Source organism: Tamandua tetradactyla, chromosome 16 (genome assembly GCF_023851605.1).
Source record: "Tamandua tetradactyla isolate mTamTet1 chromosome 16, mTamTet1.pri, whole genome shotgun sequence".
NCBI classification, from domain to species: Eukaryota; Metazoa; Chordata; class Mammalia; order Pilosa; family Myrmecophagidae; genus Tamandua; species Tamandua tetradactyla.
Genome location: NC_135342.1, coordinates 69,384,947 through 69,400,360, shown reverse-complemented (window position 1 = coordinate 69,400,360; position 15,414 = coordinate 69,384,947). Strand labels below are relative to the sequence as shown.

At 36.9% G+C, this 15,414-nt stretch overlaps 1 protein-coding gene across 6 annotated transcripts in view; it reads left to right on the top strand.

Moving 5' to 3' along the window:
• WDR59 (WD repeat domain 59) overlaps window positions 1-15,414 on the top strand; it is a 139,017-nt gene that overhangs the window by 99,222 nt on the left and 24,381 nt on the right. For 5 of the 6 annotated variants that reach the window (XM_077133033.1, XM_077133031.1, XM_077133029.1 and 2 more), the window contains 7 exons: window positions 1,218-1,342; window positions 2,812-2,976; window positions 4,699-4,794; window positions 5,494-5,650; window positions 6,271-6,340; window positions 7,224-7,377; window positions 11,015-11,071. In XM_077133033.1, the coding sequence (XP_076989148.1) occupies window positions 1,218-1,342; window positions 2,812-2,976; window positions 4,699-4,794; window positions 5,494-5,650; window positions 6,271-6,340; window positions 7,224-7,377; window positions 11,015-11,071 (824 nt within the window). The remainder of the gene's footprint in view (window positions 1-1,217; window positions 1,343-2,811; window positions 2,977-4,698; window positions 4,795-5,493; window positions 5,651-6,270; window positions 6,341-7,223; window positions 7,378-11,014; window positions 11,072-15,414) is intronic. The other variant, XM_077133030.1, reaches the window with a different exon arrangement.

Sequence of the window (15,414 nt, the reverse complement as noted above, 5' to 3'; positions counted from 1 at the left end):
GTCTAGAATGTATTGAGTAGATGGAAATTCTAGCAGTCAGTGAGAGGGAGAGGTAAGGGGTATGATACGTATAAGTTTTTTTCTTTTTTCTTTTTATTTCTTTTTCTGAATTGATACAAATGTTCTAAGAATAATCATGGTGATGATATTGTGAGTTTTTGATCATATACCAAGAATGGAATGATCATACAGTATGAATGTTCATGTTTGTATGTTGTTATGTTTTAAAAAATTAAAAACTAAAAAAAAAAGAAGAAAAATTAATTCTGTTATGTCCTCTCCTTCTTGAATTCCAACTAAACATCTGTTAGTGTTTCTTATGTACTCCATGTGGCTTAACCTCCTTTAAGCACATAAAAATAGAGAGAATAGTGTAATGTAACCCTATATATATATATATATATATATCCATTATCTAGCTTCAATAATTATGACATTTATAGCCAATATTATAAGGTTTTTCAGGAATGTTTTTATCCCTCATTTTCAATAGTAGGGTCTGTCTGTGCTTTACCTAGTCCATCATATTACCAGACTTTTATAACTTTTAAAATGAAATATTTTACACAGAGAAAAGCAGAGAATATCATACTTTCCATCAGATGTAACCAATACTGAATTTCGACTCATTTGATTTAGAGCTATGTTGTTTTGTTACAGTCTGAAAGTGCCTATTCATCTTACTATGGATTGCACATTCTAACTTATTTGTTTCTAGCTGAATAAATAGAATGAGTCATTGTACCGTTCTGGGGGGAAAAATCCCACTTAATCCTTTCTTCTCTTCATCTCTAAGATATTTCTGCATAAAATAGTATCTAGTATCTTAATTCCAGTTTTTCACACCTGCTGTCACTTATTATGGGTGCATTGTTTGGAATGTGTCAAACATCCTAAATTGATCATAAATTGAGAAGAACTTAGACAATGTATGTGTGGCCATAGACCTGACACTCAGGTGCCAAGTGCCCAGTTCTTGCTGGCCTCAGAAGACATCCCCCCAGAAGAAAGTCTGTGTTCTGTCAGGAAGAGCATTTTCACTGTCAGGATGAGCATTTTCCTTGCCTCTTCAAATCTAACCGAAATCATTTATTTTTTCATTGGTTTTTCAGCTCTCTATTTTTCTCAAATGCTTGGAAAGTGTAGATACCCTGAAATTGCTCTCTGACTCATTTTCAAAAATGTTTTCCAACAATTGAACTTCTCTTTTCTGATAGCCTCAAAGGAGGATCCCGCTAGCAATCTCCTGGAAGACAGGAAATCGGATCAGTTGGGGCTACCTCAGACTCTGCAGCAGGAGTTTTCCCTGATCAATGTGCAAATCCGGAATGTCAATGTGGAGGTATGCAGTGTTTCAATGAGCTGTCTCCTATGATTGCCGACAGCAGTTTGTGGGAGAGGAGAATTTTTCAGCTATGATTTTGGCTAACAAATAGCTTTGCTGCTCTGATAGGTGAGTCTCCTGCTTGATCTTTTGTTTTCTACGTTTTCTAGAGATATAAATGTTTACAGATGCTAACTTTTTTTTTTACTCTATTATTTTCTCACAAGTTGAGCCAAGAACTAAACTGATGTTTGTGTGCTTTAGCATCACCTTAGATGCTTCAATACCTCGTTTTACTCTATATGCAGATACTTAGAAAGGCTATGACTTGCCAGGGTCACCAGTGAGGTTAATGGCAGAGTTGAGTGTAGAATCCGAACCTCCTTACTCTCTAAGGCTCTTTTCATCATGCTGTACTTTCTTCCCTTACAAGCTGGTCATTATCCAGTTACTTAGATTTTTTATAAGAAGGTAACCAAAGCCTCGTTGTTCACTTAGCACAAGGAAGTTTGCTCCTTCCCTTTTGGGCAGGTATCTAAAGTCTTTGCTTCATAGAATTAAGAATCTCTCCATGAAGGAGTTTTAAAGCTTGATTAATTTTTTATTTGCCCAGATTCAGATAACAGTTGGCTGGGATATGTGCTGTTAGAAAACAAGTAATTACTAATCTTAGTAATAAGTAGTTTTATCCCTACTTTACATATGAGAAAACTTTACAGATGAAGACACCACAAAAGGGAGCAGTTTGTCCAAGTTTAGCAGCAGTTTTGTAGAAGAGATAATATTTTAATCCACATTTCCATATTTCCCATATATGTTGCTCTTTTCACTATACCCCAACTGCATTTTCTGGGTGACAGCTCAAGAAATTGCAGAGATAAAGGATTCTTTGATTAACTGTATCAACTCAGTTTATGCTCCCTTTGTCCCAGTTGAGAACAGTGTGGATACCTAGTGCTTTCATTGAAGAAAGTGATCTTAATTCCTTTCCCAAGAGTACTTTTCTTTTTATTACTGATAGATAATTCACATGCCATAAAATTCATCCTTTTAAAGTTTACAATTCAGTGGTCCTTAGTACATTCACAAAGTCATGCAACTATTGCCACCATCTAGTTCCAAAATGTTTTCATCCCACCAAAAAGAAACCCTGTACTCATTAGCAGTCACTCCCCATTTGCCCTCATCCCAGCCCCTGGCAACCACCAATGTATTTTCTGTCTCTATGGATTTTCCCAGGAGTACTTTTTAACTTGTCTTCCTGCTTTAAGTCAGAATATGTTGAACATGTTAAGTAGCTCCTAAAATTAAAAATCTGTTTTGAAAATGAATTTGTCATCCAAATCTTCCAAATTCACTTATCTTTGTAGACTCTTACCTTAATACCAGGAACATAGACTAGCATTGAGCTAGCTTATTTTAATCCATTTGCACCTGCAAACCCTTTGAGGTTCATCTCCAGAGCAGTTGTGGTTTGTCTCTTGCAGATGGATGCGGCAGATAGGAGCTGCACAGTGTCTGTGCACTGCAGCAACCACCGCGTCAAGATGCTCGTGAAATTTCCTGCACAGTACCCAAACAACGCCGCCCCTTCCTTCCAGTTTATTAATCCCACCACCATCACATCCACAATGAAAGCTAAGCTGCTAAAGGTGGGGATCTATGTTCAAAATTTTTCTACAAGGTTTTAAGAGAAGAGCTCTGCTCATGTGCATCTAGTAAAGTTGAATGAAACTCTGATAGATGATATTTGGAAGTCATCTGTTCCTTACACATTTTAGTATTCACAATATAACTACTGTGCTTGTCACTCATTTTGTGGAGAAAATACTAGAGCAGTGGTTTTTAACCTTTTTGAGGGCCGCAGACCCCCTTTGAAATTCTAGTAAAAACTACGGATCCTTTCCCAGAAAAATTTATCCAAATGTTGCTATAATTTCAGGTTCACAGATCTCATTAAAATTATCCATTAATCCCAGGATAAGAACTCTTCAATTCAGTTTCATTTATCTGGAAATAATAAGCAAGATCTATTCTGAAACTAAAAGGCATTCTATTATCAGAAAAGAAATATGTTAAGTCATTTTTAAAAAATGTCTTCAATAAAAGGAGACTGTGTTATCCTAGCATGAGGCTGGCTAACTACACAGGCAAGATGTGATAGGGTAGCATTCTCTGAATGGAAATAGTACAGCCTAACATCCAGTCTTTAGCCCTACAGTTACAAGAGCTTAATTTGTCAGCTCGTCTAGAGCTAATCAGGCAGAATATCCATTAAAAAGCCGAATAAGCAGGTCACAATAGACCTTTTTTCAGTTTGAGCAGTGTCATGTATGAAGTAACTGTGAAATGTCCTAACAAAATTAGGCTGACCTGAGTGTTCATCTTTTGCCCAGTTTAGATTGTACACACTTGATCATTCCATCTTATCTTGTTGGGATTTATGTAACCAAGAAAATTTTCATAGAACTTAAGGATCTCTGAAATTCTAATTCACGAGATTTTGTTATTTGACATTTTATAATTGAAATATGCATATTTCAGTGCCTCGTTTAGACCTATAAAAAAGATAAATTTTTCTGTTGGTATAAAAACAATAAAGAAGTGTCTTTAAAGGTCTGTTTCAGAGCTGTCTGATAGAAATATAATGTAGGCCCCATGTAATTTTAAATTTTCTAGTAGCCACATTAAAAAATAAAAAATAACAGATAAAATTAATTTCTAGGATATCCAAAATATTATCTTATCAACATATAATCAATATAAAAATGTTATTCTTTTTTTGTACTGCCTTCAGCTTTTGGTATCAATTTTACACTTAGCACATCTTAATTTGGAATGGCCACATTTCATATACTCAGAAGCTCATGTGAGTAGGACAGCACTGGCCTAATTTATATGCCTATCTTCAGTGTGTGTATATCCACAAATATCTATGGCATATGCCTTAAAATATTAGGATTTATATTTTTAAAGGACAAAAAATAAAGACATTATAATTTTCACTAAAGTGAAATCTTTTCCCCCTGGCTTGTATCACTCAGAGCAATTTTCATTCCAGCCCAGTGTATATACTAAGATACTGAACTTTCTTCATGGTGGGTTTTAAGGGTTAGGAGAGAGGAAGAGGATTGAATTCACTACAAAGAAAGAACGGTCATCCTGTTTCAAGAAAGGTGCCCTCTTAAAACCAGCATATGTCCTTGCCCTGGCTAAGGAAAGGGCTTCCTTAAGAGACCTCAGAGATAAGTCATCCTCTTTGAGCCTCTATAGGTGTTGGAAGCCTCGGACATAACCATGGTCCAGTTACCTCTGACTGCTTTGCAGAATGAAAGCAAATCGAGACAAATATGTTGCTATCTTGCCTTTTCCAGATCCTGAAAGACACTTCCCTGCAGAAAGTGAAACGCAACCAGAGTTGTTTGGAGCCCTGCCTGCGCCAGCTTGTCTCCTGTCTTGAGTCTTTTGTGGTAGGAAGAATGAATTGTTGTCTCAACATAGGCTTTAATGTTTTGTTTCATTTCTTGCTCCCTAAAATCTTGGGCTACCTGATTAAAAAAAAAAAATTATTGTAACATGTGTACAATATAAAATTTCCCATTTTAACCACTTCCATGTATACAATTCACTGATAATATCATTCACAATATTGTGACTAAATTATATGTAATATATTGTGCTTCCATCGCCACCATCCATTACCAAAATTTCTTTGTCACCCCAAATAGAAACTCCATACCCATTAAGCAAGAACTCTCCATTCTTCTCCCTCCATCCCTGGTAACTTGTAATCTACTTTCTGTCTCTGTGAATTTGCTTTTCTTGGTATTTCATATAAGTGAAGTCACACAATGTTTGTCCTTTTGTGTGTGGCTTATTTCATTCAACATGATGGGAAGGTTCATCCACGTTATAGCATATATCAGAACTTCATTTCTTTTTACAGTTGAATGATAGTCCATTTTGTGTATATAGTACATTTTGTCTATCCATTCATCTGTCATGGACACTTGGGTTGCCTCTACCTTTTGGCTATTGTGAATAATGCCGTTATGAATATTGGTGTACAAGTATCTGTTTGGACTACCTGATTTTGTAATACTGTCTTTATTTTGTAATTCAACTTTCAGACAGGTTGTATTTTTTTGTTGTTGATTTTTAAATTTCAGAACCAAGAAGACAGTGCTTCCAGCAACCCTTTTGCTCTCCCAAACTCTGTTACACCACCCTTACCAACATTTGCTCGGGTAACTACAGCCTATGGGTCATACCAGGATGCCAATATTCCCTTTCCTAGGACTTCTGGGGCCAGGTTCTGTGGAGCAGGTTGGTCTGTTTTAGGCTCTCTGATTCTAGATGTAGAGAGAGCAGCTAAGAATGTAATATATTCTGTAAAACCTCTCCATTAGAGAATTTTTGTTTATTTTGATTTCCTTTGAACTCAAAATGACTCTTGTAGTTAGCATTATATTGTCTGATGCCAAATTAATGTCTGTGGACATATCCTAAAAATGTTCATCAAAATATAGTCTTAAGTTTCTTCATTTTGATGAGCTTGGATTTGAGTTCCTACTGAGAGCACTGATTCTCAAGAGATTGCAGATCCTCTACTCAGGAAATATATGCCTGCAAGGTGTACCTCTTGTCTCCCCTGGATTCTGAAGAGTATGACCTTTGCTCCTGTTAATAATCACTACAGGGTGGGCCATGGTGGCTAAGCAGGCAAGAATGCTTGCCTGCCATGCCAGAGGACCCGGGTTCGATTCCTGGTGCCTGCCCATGTAAAAAGAATCACTACAGTCATGATCTTTTGCACCTATGAAAATGCATCTATTTATTTATCGCATGTATACTGAGATAGAAAAAAGATTGATCACTATTGCCTTAGGATTTCCTATGGCCAGCTCATTCATGCTGATGTCCACATGTGCCATCTCCTTTGTCAGGTTATCTGGTATATTTCACAAGGCCTATGACCATGCATCGTGCAGTTTCTCCAACAGAACCTACTCCTAGGTGAGTCTGAGAGATGCAGAAGTAATCTACACTCATGGGGCCAGAAGTGGGCAGAAATCTGGGAATGACCTCTGAATTTGTTTTTGGACAATTTGTTATAGTTCATCAGTAAATTCCAATGGTAAGATTTATTTGAAGAAGAAGAAGGTTCATTAAATTCAATAAGCTGAGATTTCTACTGATCATTAGAAGGAGTATCTTGATAAAAGCTATTGTTAAAAGGGAGCAAATTCTATTTTCCTTATTGGTGCAGAATTATTCGATCATTAAATAAAATTTGAAAAGCAACAAAAATGTTATCCATGGTCCCTCAAGATTAATACTTCTAACAATGTCAAAAAGTGTTTAATTTTTTTTAATTATGTAAATAGTATGTTGGAATAACTCAAATAGTGTAGAAGTTTTAAATTAAGTATGAAAGTCCTTCCTTTCCTTTTTCATGTTCCATTGAGAGCCATTGTTAACAATTCAATGTTTTCTTGTCTGGTCTTTGTTATTTTTCTGTGCACTATTTTTTGAGAGGTATTTTTTTTATGCTATTATAAATGAAGATTTAAAAATTTATTTTCCAAATGTTTGCTTCTTTCTAGTATATAGAAAGAAACTCAGTAGATTTATGTAGATTGTCCTCGTACCTAAGTTTACTTAATAGTTCTAGTAGTTTGTAGATTTCTTTGAATTGTTTATTTATTATATAAGCATGTCTTCTGCTGATAAAGCATTTTTCTGTTGTAGAAGTTTTATTTGGTTCTTTCATTGGCATTTTGTTTTATCATTTTATCCCTCTTTTCCTTTTGGTCTCATCAAGTGCAAAGAACAATACTGCCTAGAAATACAGAAAGACTTGAAGCTAGTATGGATAATTCTGCGCTTTCATCTACAGATCTCTCTCAGCCTTGTCTGCTTATCATACTGGCTTGATTGCACCAATGAAGATCCGCACTGAGGCTCCTGGGAACCTTCGTTTATACAGTGGGAGCCCCACTCGCAGCGAGAAAGAACAGGTCTCTATTAGCTCCTTCTACTACAAGGAACGGGTAAGCAGCAGAGCCATGGCCTTTGATTCTTATTCCTTCCGGTGCATTCTTCTTTGTCTCCCTGTCTGCCATGCACAGCAGCTAAATTAGTACTCCTTTGATGGTGTTTGACTTTCATAATTAGCTTAAGATAGACCATTGCTTTGTTCCTTTCAGTTGGTTTTCACTGCTATAAATTGTAGGGATTTTAATTTCATTTTCTTCACTCCCCATTTACTCCCCATTTACCCTACATACTTGTAATCCTCATTCATTGAGTTGATTCCCATTATTTCAGGTAGAGTAATTAATTTAACTTCAGGTCTTTCTTGGTGTTCTGATGTTTGTCACAAATTAAGGGATGCTTCTAAAGGCTTCGGATCTTGTTATATTTTTCCACTTGTAAGGCACTCTAAAGTTGATCTCTAAAAGTTTTTGTGTTTTTACTAGGTATATACTTAAGTACTTATTTGAGTGGACCAGTTTATTAAAAAATCACCTGAAATTATCTATATGTTCCTGGGTTATTAAGGAACTATTTGTCCCTAAATTAATTATCATTAAGTTTCCCAGAAGGCTTTTCCGACAGTAATATAGAGAATGCTGGCAGAGTGGTGGGAAGGATTATGAGACCTCCTCCTGTGTGGTCAGATTGAGACAGTAGGCTTAAATGGGCCTTTAATTGTCACGATATTTTATACCGAGTTATCGCTGAACTGTTATACAAACTTTACTTCTTATGAATTCTTTGTGGTTATCCCCAACTAAATGAAAAATGATAGATTGATTCTAATTAAAATTTGTTTTAAAAAACTCAAATTATTTAAAATGAAAAACCAATTTTTAGCAAGTATTAGATGTATCTTCTTTTTGCTGTATAATGTCTAATCTTAGCTTACAGTAGTAGTTGACCCTCTCTGACTTTGGTCTTAGGGCTGTAGTGACTAAAACAAGTGGCTGAAACTGATGTTTGAGTCAGGGCCAGTCTTGGGCAAAACCATACAGTGGAATAGGAAAATTATTTTTTGTTGCCTTTCTGGCCAATTTTCCTTGTGCCCTTCATCACGTCTCTGATAAAATTCTACTCCCCATCATAGATCTCCTTAGAACACCTCCTAAACTATAATCTAAGAACTTTTTTACCTTAAAAATATTTAGTTCTTTTGTTCTTTTCCTCATGCTAGCAAAAAACAAGGTAAATGATTTGATAAGCTGGTTGCAACAGAAATTTTATTGACATAATAACCAAACAAACTCATGGTTGAGTAAATGTGGGAATTTTTTTTAGTGTTGGGGCTAGGTTGAGATCTTTAGTCAAAGATGCAGTTGTAAATTGCCCTCCCGTTCATGTCATATGTTACCTATGCTTGGGTTTAGATTGGGCAAAATAAATTGACCAGCCCTATTGACTGCAGTAGTGTGAAAAGCCATTGTTAATCAAAATAACTTAGCTCCAAAATGGGACATCTGAGTGCAAAGCACTTATAGAGCTTATAGAGCCTCTTTTCATACTTTTGGTAATCTGGTCTCATTTAATATGAACACTACAATTATAAAGAAGAACCAAAGGCAAGTAAATAATTATTATCAGATATGATTTTCTGCGATGTAGAGTAAGGATTGTGATATTTCTGTTTGAGGTGATTCCCAGGGTGCTTCGATCACAGGAAAGGGGGAGAGTCTATTTATAGTCCCCTAGTATGAGCTAGAAAGTGATCTTTCAGTTTTGTTTCACAAAGTAACCAAATAAAGTGTGGGGAGGGTGCTATTTTACTATAATTTCATGTGAAACTTTTATAGTGATACATAACATATGCACAGAAACAGTCACAGTTCATAAGCATATAACTCAATGGATTAACAGTCATACAGGTCAGGAAATAGAACATTGCCTGAACCTCAGAAGCCCTGGAGGGTGGAGGTAGAGGTAGGGCTACATTTTAATAGATGACATGTAATAATTATTAGGTTAAATCCCTGCAAAATTTTGGCCATTTTTGACCTAAAAAAAAGTTTCATGTGGTTCAACCTAATAGGTTAGTTAAGAAGGTAAAATGAGTAAGGCAGTTATTTTGTGATGATTTGAAAAAATACCTCTCCTCGAAGCTTGTTCATATCCATCCCATTTAAATGAAACAAAGAGGGAGATTAAAGAAATGAAATGTGACCACAATATCTTATGTAGCCTACCTTCTCTTTCTCTTGTGGGTTGATACAGTTTTGTCCTTTGAAGAGTGTTTCCTAATCTTCCAGGTGTCCACTTTCACATGTCAAATGATATCACTTTTATTGCTTTTTTTATGGAAGTTATTTCAGTTTATTAAATTTCTGTATGTTCAAATATTCATTTTCAGCCCCAATTTTTCCTCTACATGTTTTTATTCCCTTTTAGATCTCTACCCCTTGAGAGCTTTAAATGAGCGAGAAAAAAGACTAGAATATAACTGTTTTAAAGTATAGCAATGAACAAGGGTATTTGAGACTATAAAAAACCATTTTAGAGTCATTTGGGATTACTATCTGTTTCTTTTGTCGTTTTTGTATGTTTTTAATCTGCCCTGCTTAGGTCATATTGTTACATTCATCCATATGTTCTCCAGATGAAATTTCAAGATTTGCTTCTAAAAATTTTTAAATATGAGAAACCTTAAAAAGAAAATTAAAAACCTAGAACTGTCACAGGAAGTGAGAAACCACAAGGAGATGCTAACAGTTGTTTGACAACTGGACCAACTATTAATAGTTGATGAACAGAAAAGATTGCTTATTCCTAAATCAGAAGGTTCAGAACTTATCATAAACATTAGGCATTGCCCTTTAAGCATTTTAAAAATTTTGCCAACTCTTACATTTGCTTCAATTTATGTTTCTAAAAAAGTTCTGATGTAAATAAGTGGAGATGTCTTGAAGTTAATAGAATAATTTCTGATTTTCCATAAATAGGATTTTTTTTAATGTTCTTATGCTCATATTGTTAGCAGGAATACCCTCAGGAGTGTAACTCCTCAGCTTTAGCTCTCTTTTTTCCCTTCCTTGTTCTAGGACTCTCATTTCCCCCATAACATTACTCTGAAAATAGTGCTGCAGTCCCAGGCTTCAGACTTCCAAATCCCTCATTGTCCCCCAACTACAAACATACACACACACACACACACACACACACACACACACACACACATACACAGGACTGAGTCTCTTGAAGAGTTTTTTTCCTTTTTAGGAATGAGAATGCACTGTCACATACATGTTCTCCTTCTCAACTGTTAAAAGGGGAAACTGAGACTCCTGCCTTTATTTCCCCACTAATACTAAGATCTTATTCCTTGTTAGAGCACCTCAAACCTGGGTCACAGTTCTGTGGTCAGAGCACTGTTGATGTCGGCCTCTTCATATCCTGAAATGTGTTTCAACCAAGGAACAGTGGAATGGAAGCTGTATTTGGAGTGTAATGGGTTGGGAGGGAGGTAAGGGAATCAATCCATACTGCCGTGCTTAGGTTCAGATTTTTTAGTTGTTCCAATCCCGATTTTGCAGTGTATTATAGTACCTTTTAATCCATCAGATGTGTGGGAAGCTTTCATTTTATTCTATATTTTTCCCTTTTAATTTTCTTGGTGTTTTTCTTCCCTCCTCCTGGGTGTAACGTTTTCACGCACAGATGTCTCCTCGCTCTGCCCGGCGACGTTGGTCCATACAAGCAATTAACGACTTCCCGGTACTGTGCGCTGTGCAAATGCTCTCCTTAACTAATCCTGTCTCTACCCAAAGGCCCAAGAATAAAATGCCACCTGCCTGGCTTTGAGGAACCTGAAATGACAGTTTGGCTGGTTCTCAGAACCAGCAGCAATGAATTTTTTTTCACTCTTGGGGAGTGAGGTCCCAAGGACTGCCTCTTTGTTCAATCAGAGTTTCAAATGGGTGAATACTGATGTTGCTAAGGATTGTGGATGGAATTCTTTGAAAATGGAGCTTAATACTGAGTTTCTTGGAAAACCCCTGAATGGAACCCTTTAGCTAACCTGATTTCACTTGGGGTATTCATGTAATTTCATGGTGATTTTGAAAGCCTACCTTTGGCATGAGGGGAAGCAGAGGAAGATAAAAGAGGCTTCCACCATTTTGTCTCTCTGTTTCTATAGTCTTGATCTAGTTAAGAGAAGAACCCACTTGCTTCATTGACATGATGCATAAGTTAGTTTTTATCCTTTGAAAATTTTCTGTAACACATTTTTTTCCTTACCATTAATATCTTGCATTGACAATGAAACCTCTGGTATGGACATCCTCTCTTTCTTTTCTTTCTTTCTTACTCACTCCTATTGGCCATCTACCCTCTTCTGTCTTCCTCTCCCACCCCCTTCATGACTTCAGTAGTGCCATGGTGACCTCAGGCTGTGTAAGGCAGCCTTGAGGCTTTTGTATAAGTTGTGTTTGGTGTGAGGAATATCTAGCGAAATAGACCTATATAGCCTTTCATATAAAAACCAGTTGAAATCAGGAGCCCTGATTAGCAAGTACCACTGCTTGCCAGCCACTTGCAGTCGGAGCCACAATGTGGCCACCTCACCTCAAAGAGCCGTCTAAGCCAACCCGACTGCTGAATTTCCCTGAATTCCCAGAAGTCCATGCTCCTGCTGCTATTGAAATAGGAACCCATTTGCTGCTATTGAAATAGGAACTCATTTAAACTCCACTGCCCACTCTGCTGTTTATGCATTGTTGATGGGGTTGCTGCGAAGCAGTTGGTGGCTTATTCTTGGGCTGATTTTACATTTAACCCATTTATTGGCGTTGATGTTGCCTCCGATTGTAGCAGTAACACTGGTGGTACAGTCGCAAGCTGGCTATTGGTTGTCTATTCAGTGCTATTTGCACCACTGCCACCCCTCCTCCCTCCCGCCTTCCCAATCCATTCCTTTCTTCCCCGTCCTCTTTCCCATAATTCTGTGAACGCCTTCTTGGTATGTTTAGAAGAGCATCCTAGTGTTCATCATGTAATAATGTGTCTGTCTTGCTTTGTCTCTCTTCACTCAATCTCTTCTCATGAACTGTGCGGGGAAAGGGTACTTCCTATTGATGGGCATTGAAAAGACTTAAGAGCAATTCAGAGTCTTTTTGTCCCCCAGAATACCAATTTTAGCTCAGAGAAGGGTATCCACATTTGAACCAGTACGAGTGGGACAGGAGCGCTGCAGGGGGTTTAGGGACACTGAGGCCGTAGGACCTTTCCCTATCCTGGAAAGATGAACTCCCTCTTAGCCTATTGTATCATTGTTCTCTGGACCCAGAGAATCGGAAGGGAAATCTGGCTCTTGTTATCTGACTGTTACAGAGACAAGAGGGATTCCTGAAATTGCCAGCAAGATATTAAGGGGAGAAAAGTCTTAGGTGAGGTATAGATGGAATATGAACTCCTTTTGTTGCCAGAGCACAGGAGGAAACACGTTGAAAATGTGTCCATCTGCTTGTGAGGGAACAGCAAAGATCTAAAGCCCCAAGTAATATCTCATTTGAGGTTTAGCATATCTTCATATAAGTGCCTTGTTTTACTTGGATCCCCAGAAAAACTGACCGTGAAACAAGAATACAGAGTGACTTCTATAGCCTGAAGGGGAGATGTTCCATATTTAAAAACCACCAATCAAATTTTTTAAAAAAGCATAAAAACCTGTTTTGTAACCCCTTAAAGATTTTTGATAATGTTTTCTAGTTATTCCTTGCTTGATTAAAAGAACTAATAATACTGCCCCATAATTGCTTTTTAGTTTGATTTTTGGTGGCACTATAATTAGGGTGAGCCTATGTTGGGGAACCTTCTTCTTTTATAGGCTCGAAGGCAGTATAGTGAAACTCCATAAAATATCACCTTTACATTCAGTATGGCTCAAACTGAGAAACACTTAGAAGCCTGGAATCTGAAGAAATTGGCTAAGAAGTGCTAAGAAGTACAGGCTAATTTCCATAATTGAGCGAAGAATATTTGCAGAAAGTTGTCAAAGACCACTGTCTTTGTATTTCCATCAACAGATATTTGTTGACAGCTCACATTGATCTCTTTCTATTGCTATCTCCAATCTAAAACTATTAATGGGGGAAGAGTCTGAAGACATCTCTTTGGACTCTGAATTTTCTCATATCTGAATATGCCTAAATCCTTTAAGTGTGGGGTAGAGACTGTTAAATACAGCCTGAAACAGCATCTTGCTCTGAGTCTAACATGCCCTTTGTAAAACTATATGTTGCGAGGGCATGATCTTTAATAAACTACTCTGGTTCAATAGAATACAATCATGATGCTGGCATAAAATGACTTATAAAGTGAGTCATTTGTGAAGTGAGTAGGCATTACTAGAATTACTGTTAATCTCTTTATATATAGAAATGAATCCATTTAAAAATGGACCAAACTGTTTACAGATTAACAACTAACTTAGTCAGGATATTTTTTTTCTTTTAAGTCTAAAACCATACACTTTAAAGCAAGTTCACAATTATGGACTTGGGCCCCCAACAAGTCTGCTCAAATCTGTGCTCTTGTAACTGACTATGTGACCTTGGGCAAGACTCAACTCCTCGTTTGTAATATGGAGATAATATCTGCTCTGCTACATTACCGAGGTAAGGCTCCCTCTGAGCTAGCAGAGTAAGCCACCCATAACTGGAGCTAATATTGTTGTTCATAATGACAGACAAGTCTTTAAATCCTAAATCAAACATTTTGTACATTTGGACTCTATATCATTTATCAGTTTTCTAATGAGCTAGTCTACTTGCAAATGAGCCACTTTGGGCACAGGGCTTAAACATAATTGCTAATATGCTTTTATTAAGTTTGCTTTAAAAATCAAGAAATTGTAGTTATTTTTAGCATAGTCTGAAAGCTAGTAGACCCCACTCCTCATGAGGTCTCCATTTATTTCAGCAGCATAGTGAATTGCTCACTTGTTTAAACACTTGGCATTTTCTCTTTGTAATAAGAAGCCAGAGTGACTGCCTAGGATAGTGTTTAGAAGCCATCCAGCCAACCTAGAAGACCAAATTAGATGGATCATATTTAAGCTTTTGAAAGAGCTATGTTACCATTTCAAGTGGAATCTTTTTAGCTAATTTTTTTTTTTATCCATTATCCCAAATCTCACTGGAGATGACCAGTTAAGTGGGACCTATGGAGCTGTGGTATCCTGGAATTTTTGGACTGTTGGAAATCCAAGTGAAAATCTTAGTGAAATGAATTTGTGTACCTGATACCTTTCCCACTCTAGTAAACCGCGTTATACTGCTCACTGTCACTGCAAAGTAGACATACACCAACCTACCCCACAACCATATAATAGTGTACATGTGACCGCATCTGGCTCAGCTCGGTTAACGCAGCCTGGGTCCAGCCCATTCTCACAGGTTGCTTTTATTCTTTAACATGTTCTTCTCTTAGTTGCACCCATGTCAGTATATTTAATGGCTAAAGGGATAGTATTTGTGTGAGTATGCACATAATTCTTCTTCAGAAAATAACCAGGGCAGATAGAGAATTGAAGGTCTACTCCATAATAATAGATAAACTTCCTCTTTATTGCAGAGTAATGACTTATTTATAGATAAATAGTAAATGGTAACTGAACAGCTTCTTAAAATCAAATGGAGGGCGGGCCACGGTGGCTCAGCAGGTAAGAATGCTTACCTGCCATGCCCGAGGACCCGGGTTCGATTCCTGGTGCCTGCCCATGTAAAAAAAAAAATCAAATGGGTTAAGGTTCTGAATTGATCATATAGCATATATATATTTATAAATTATGATAAACAATTCACAACTATTTCAGCTAAACTTTTTCATCTGCCTGCCATGAAAATCCAGGTATCCAGGGTTTCATAGGTTTCATGACACTTAATAATCCAATAAAAGTTACATGCATTGTGCCATTTTGGGCATTAGATGGGATTCTAATTTAAGCAATGACTAGTTTATGGAAAAGTGATTACATAAAAATCACTTGTGGAAAATGAATTTATTTATAAATAATCTAAATAATGTTATAATGTCGAATCCTATGAATTTATATG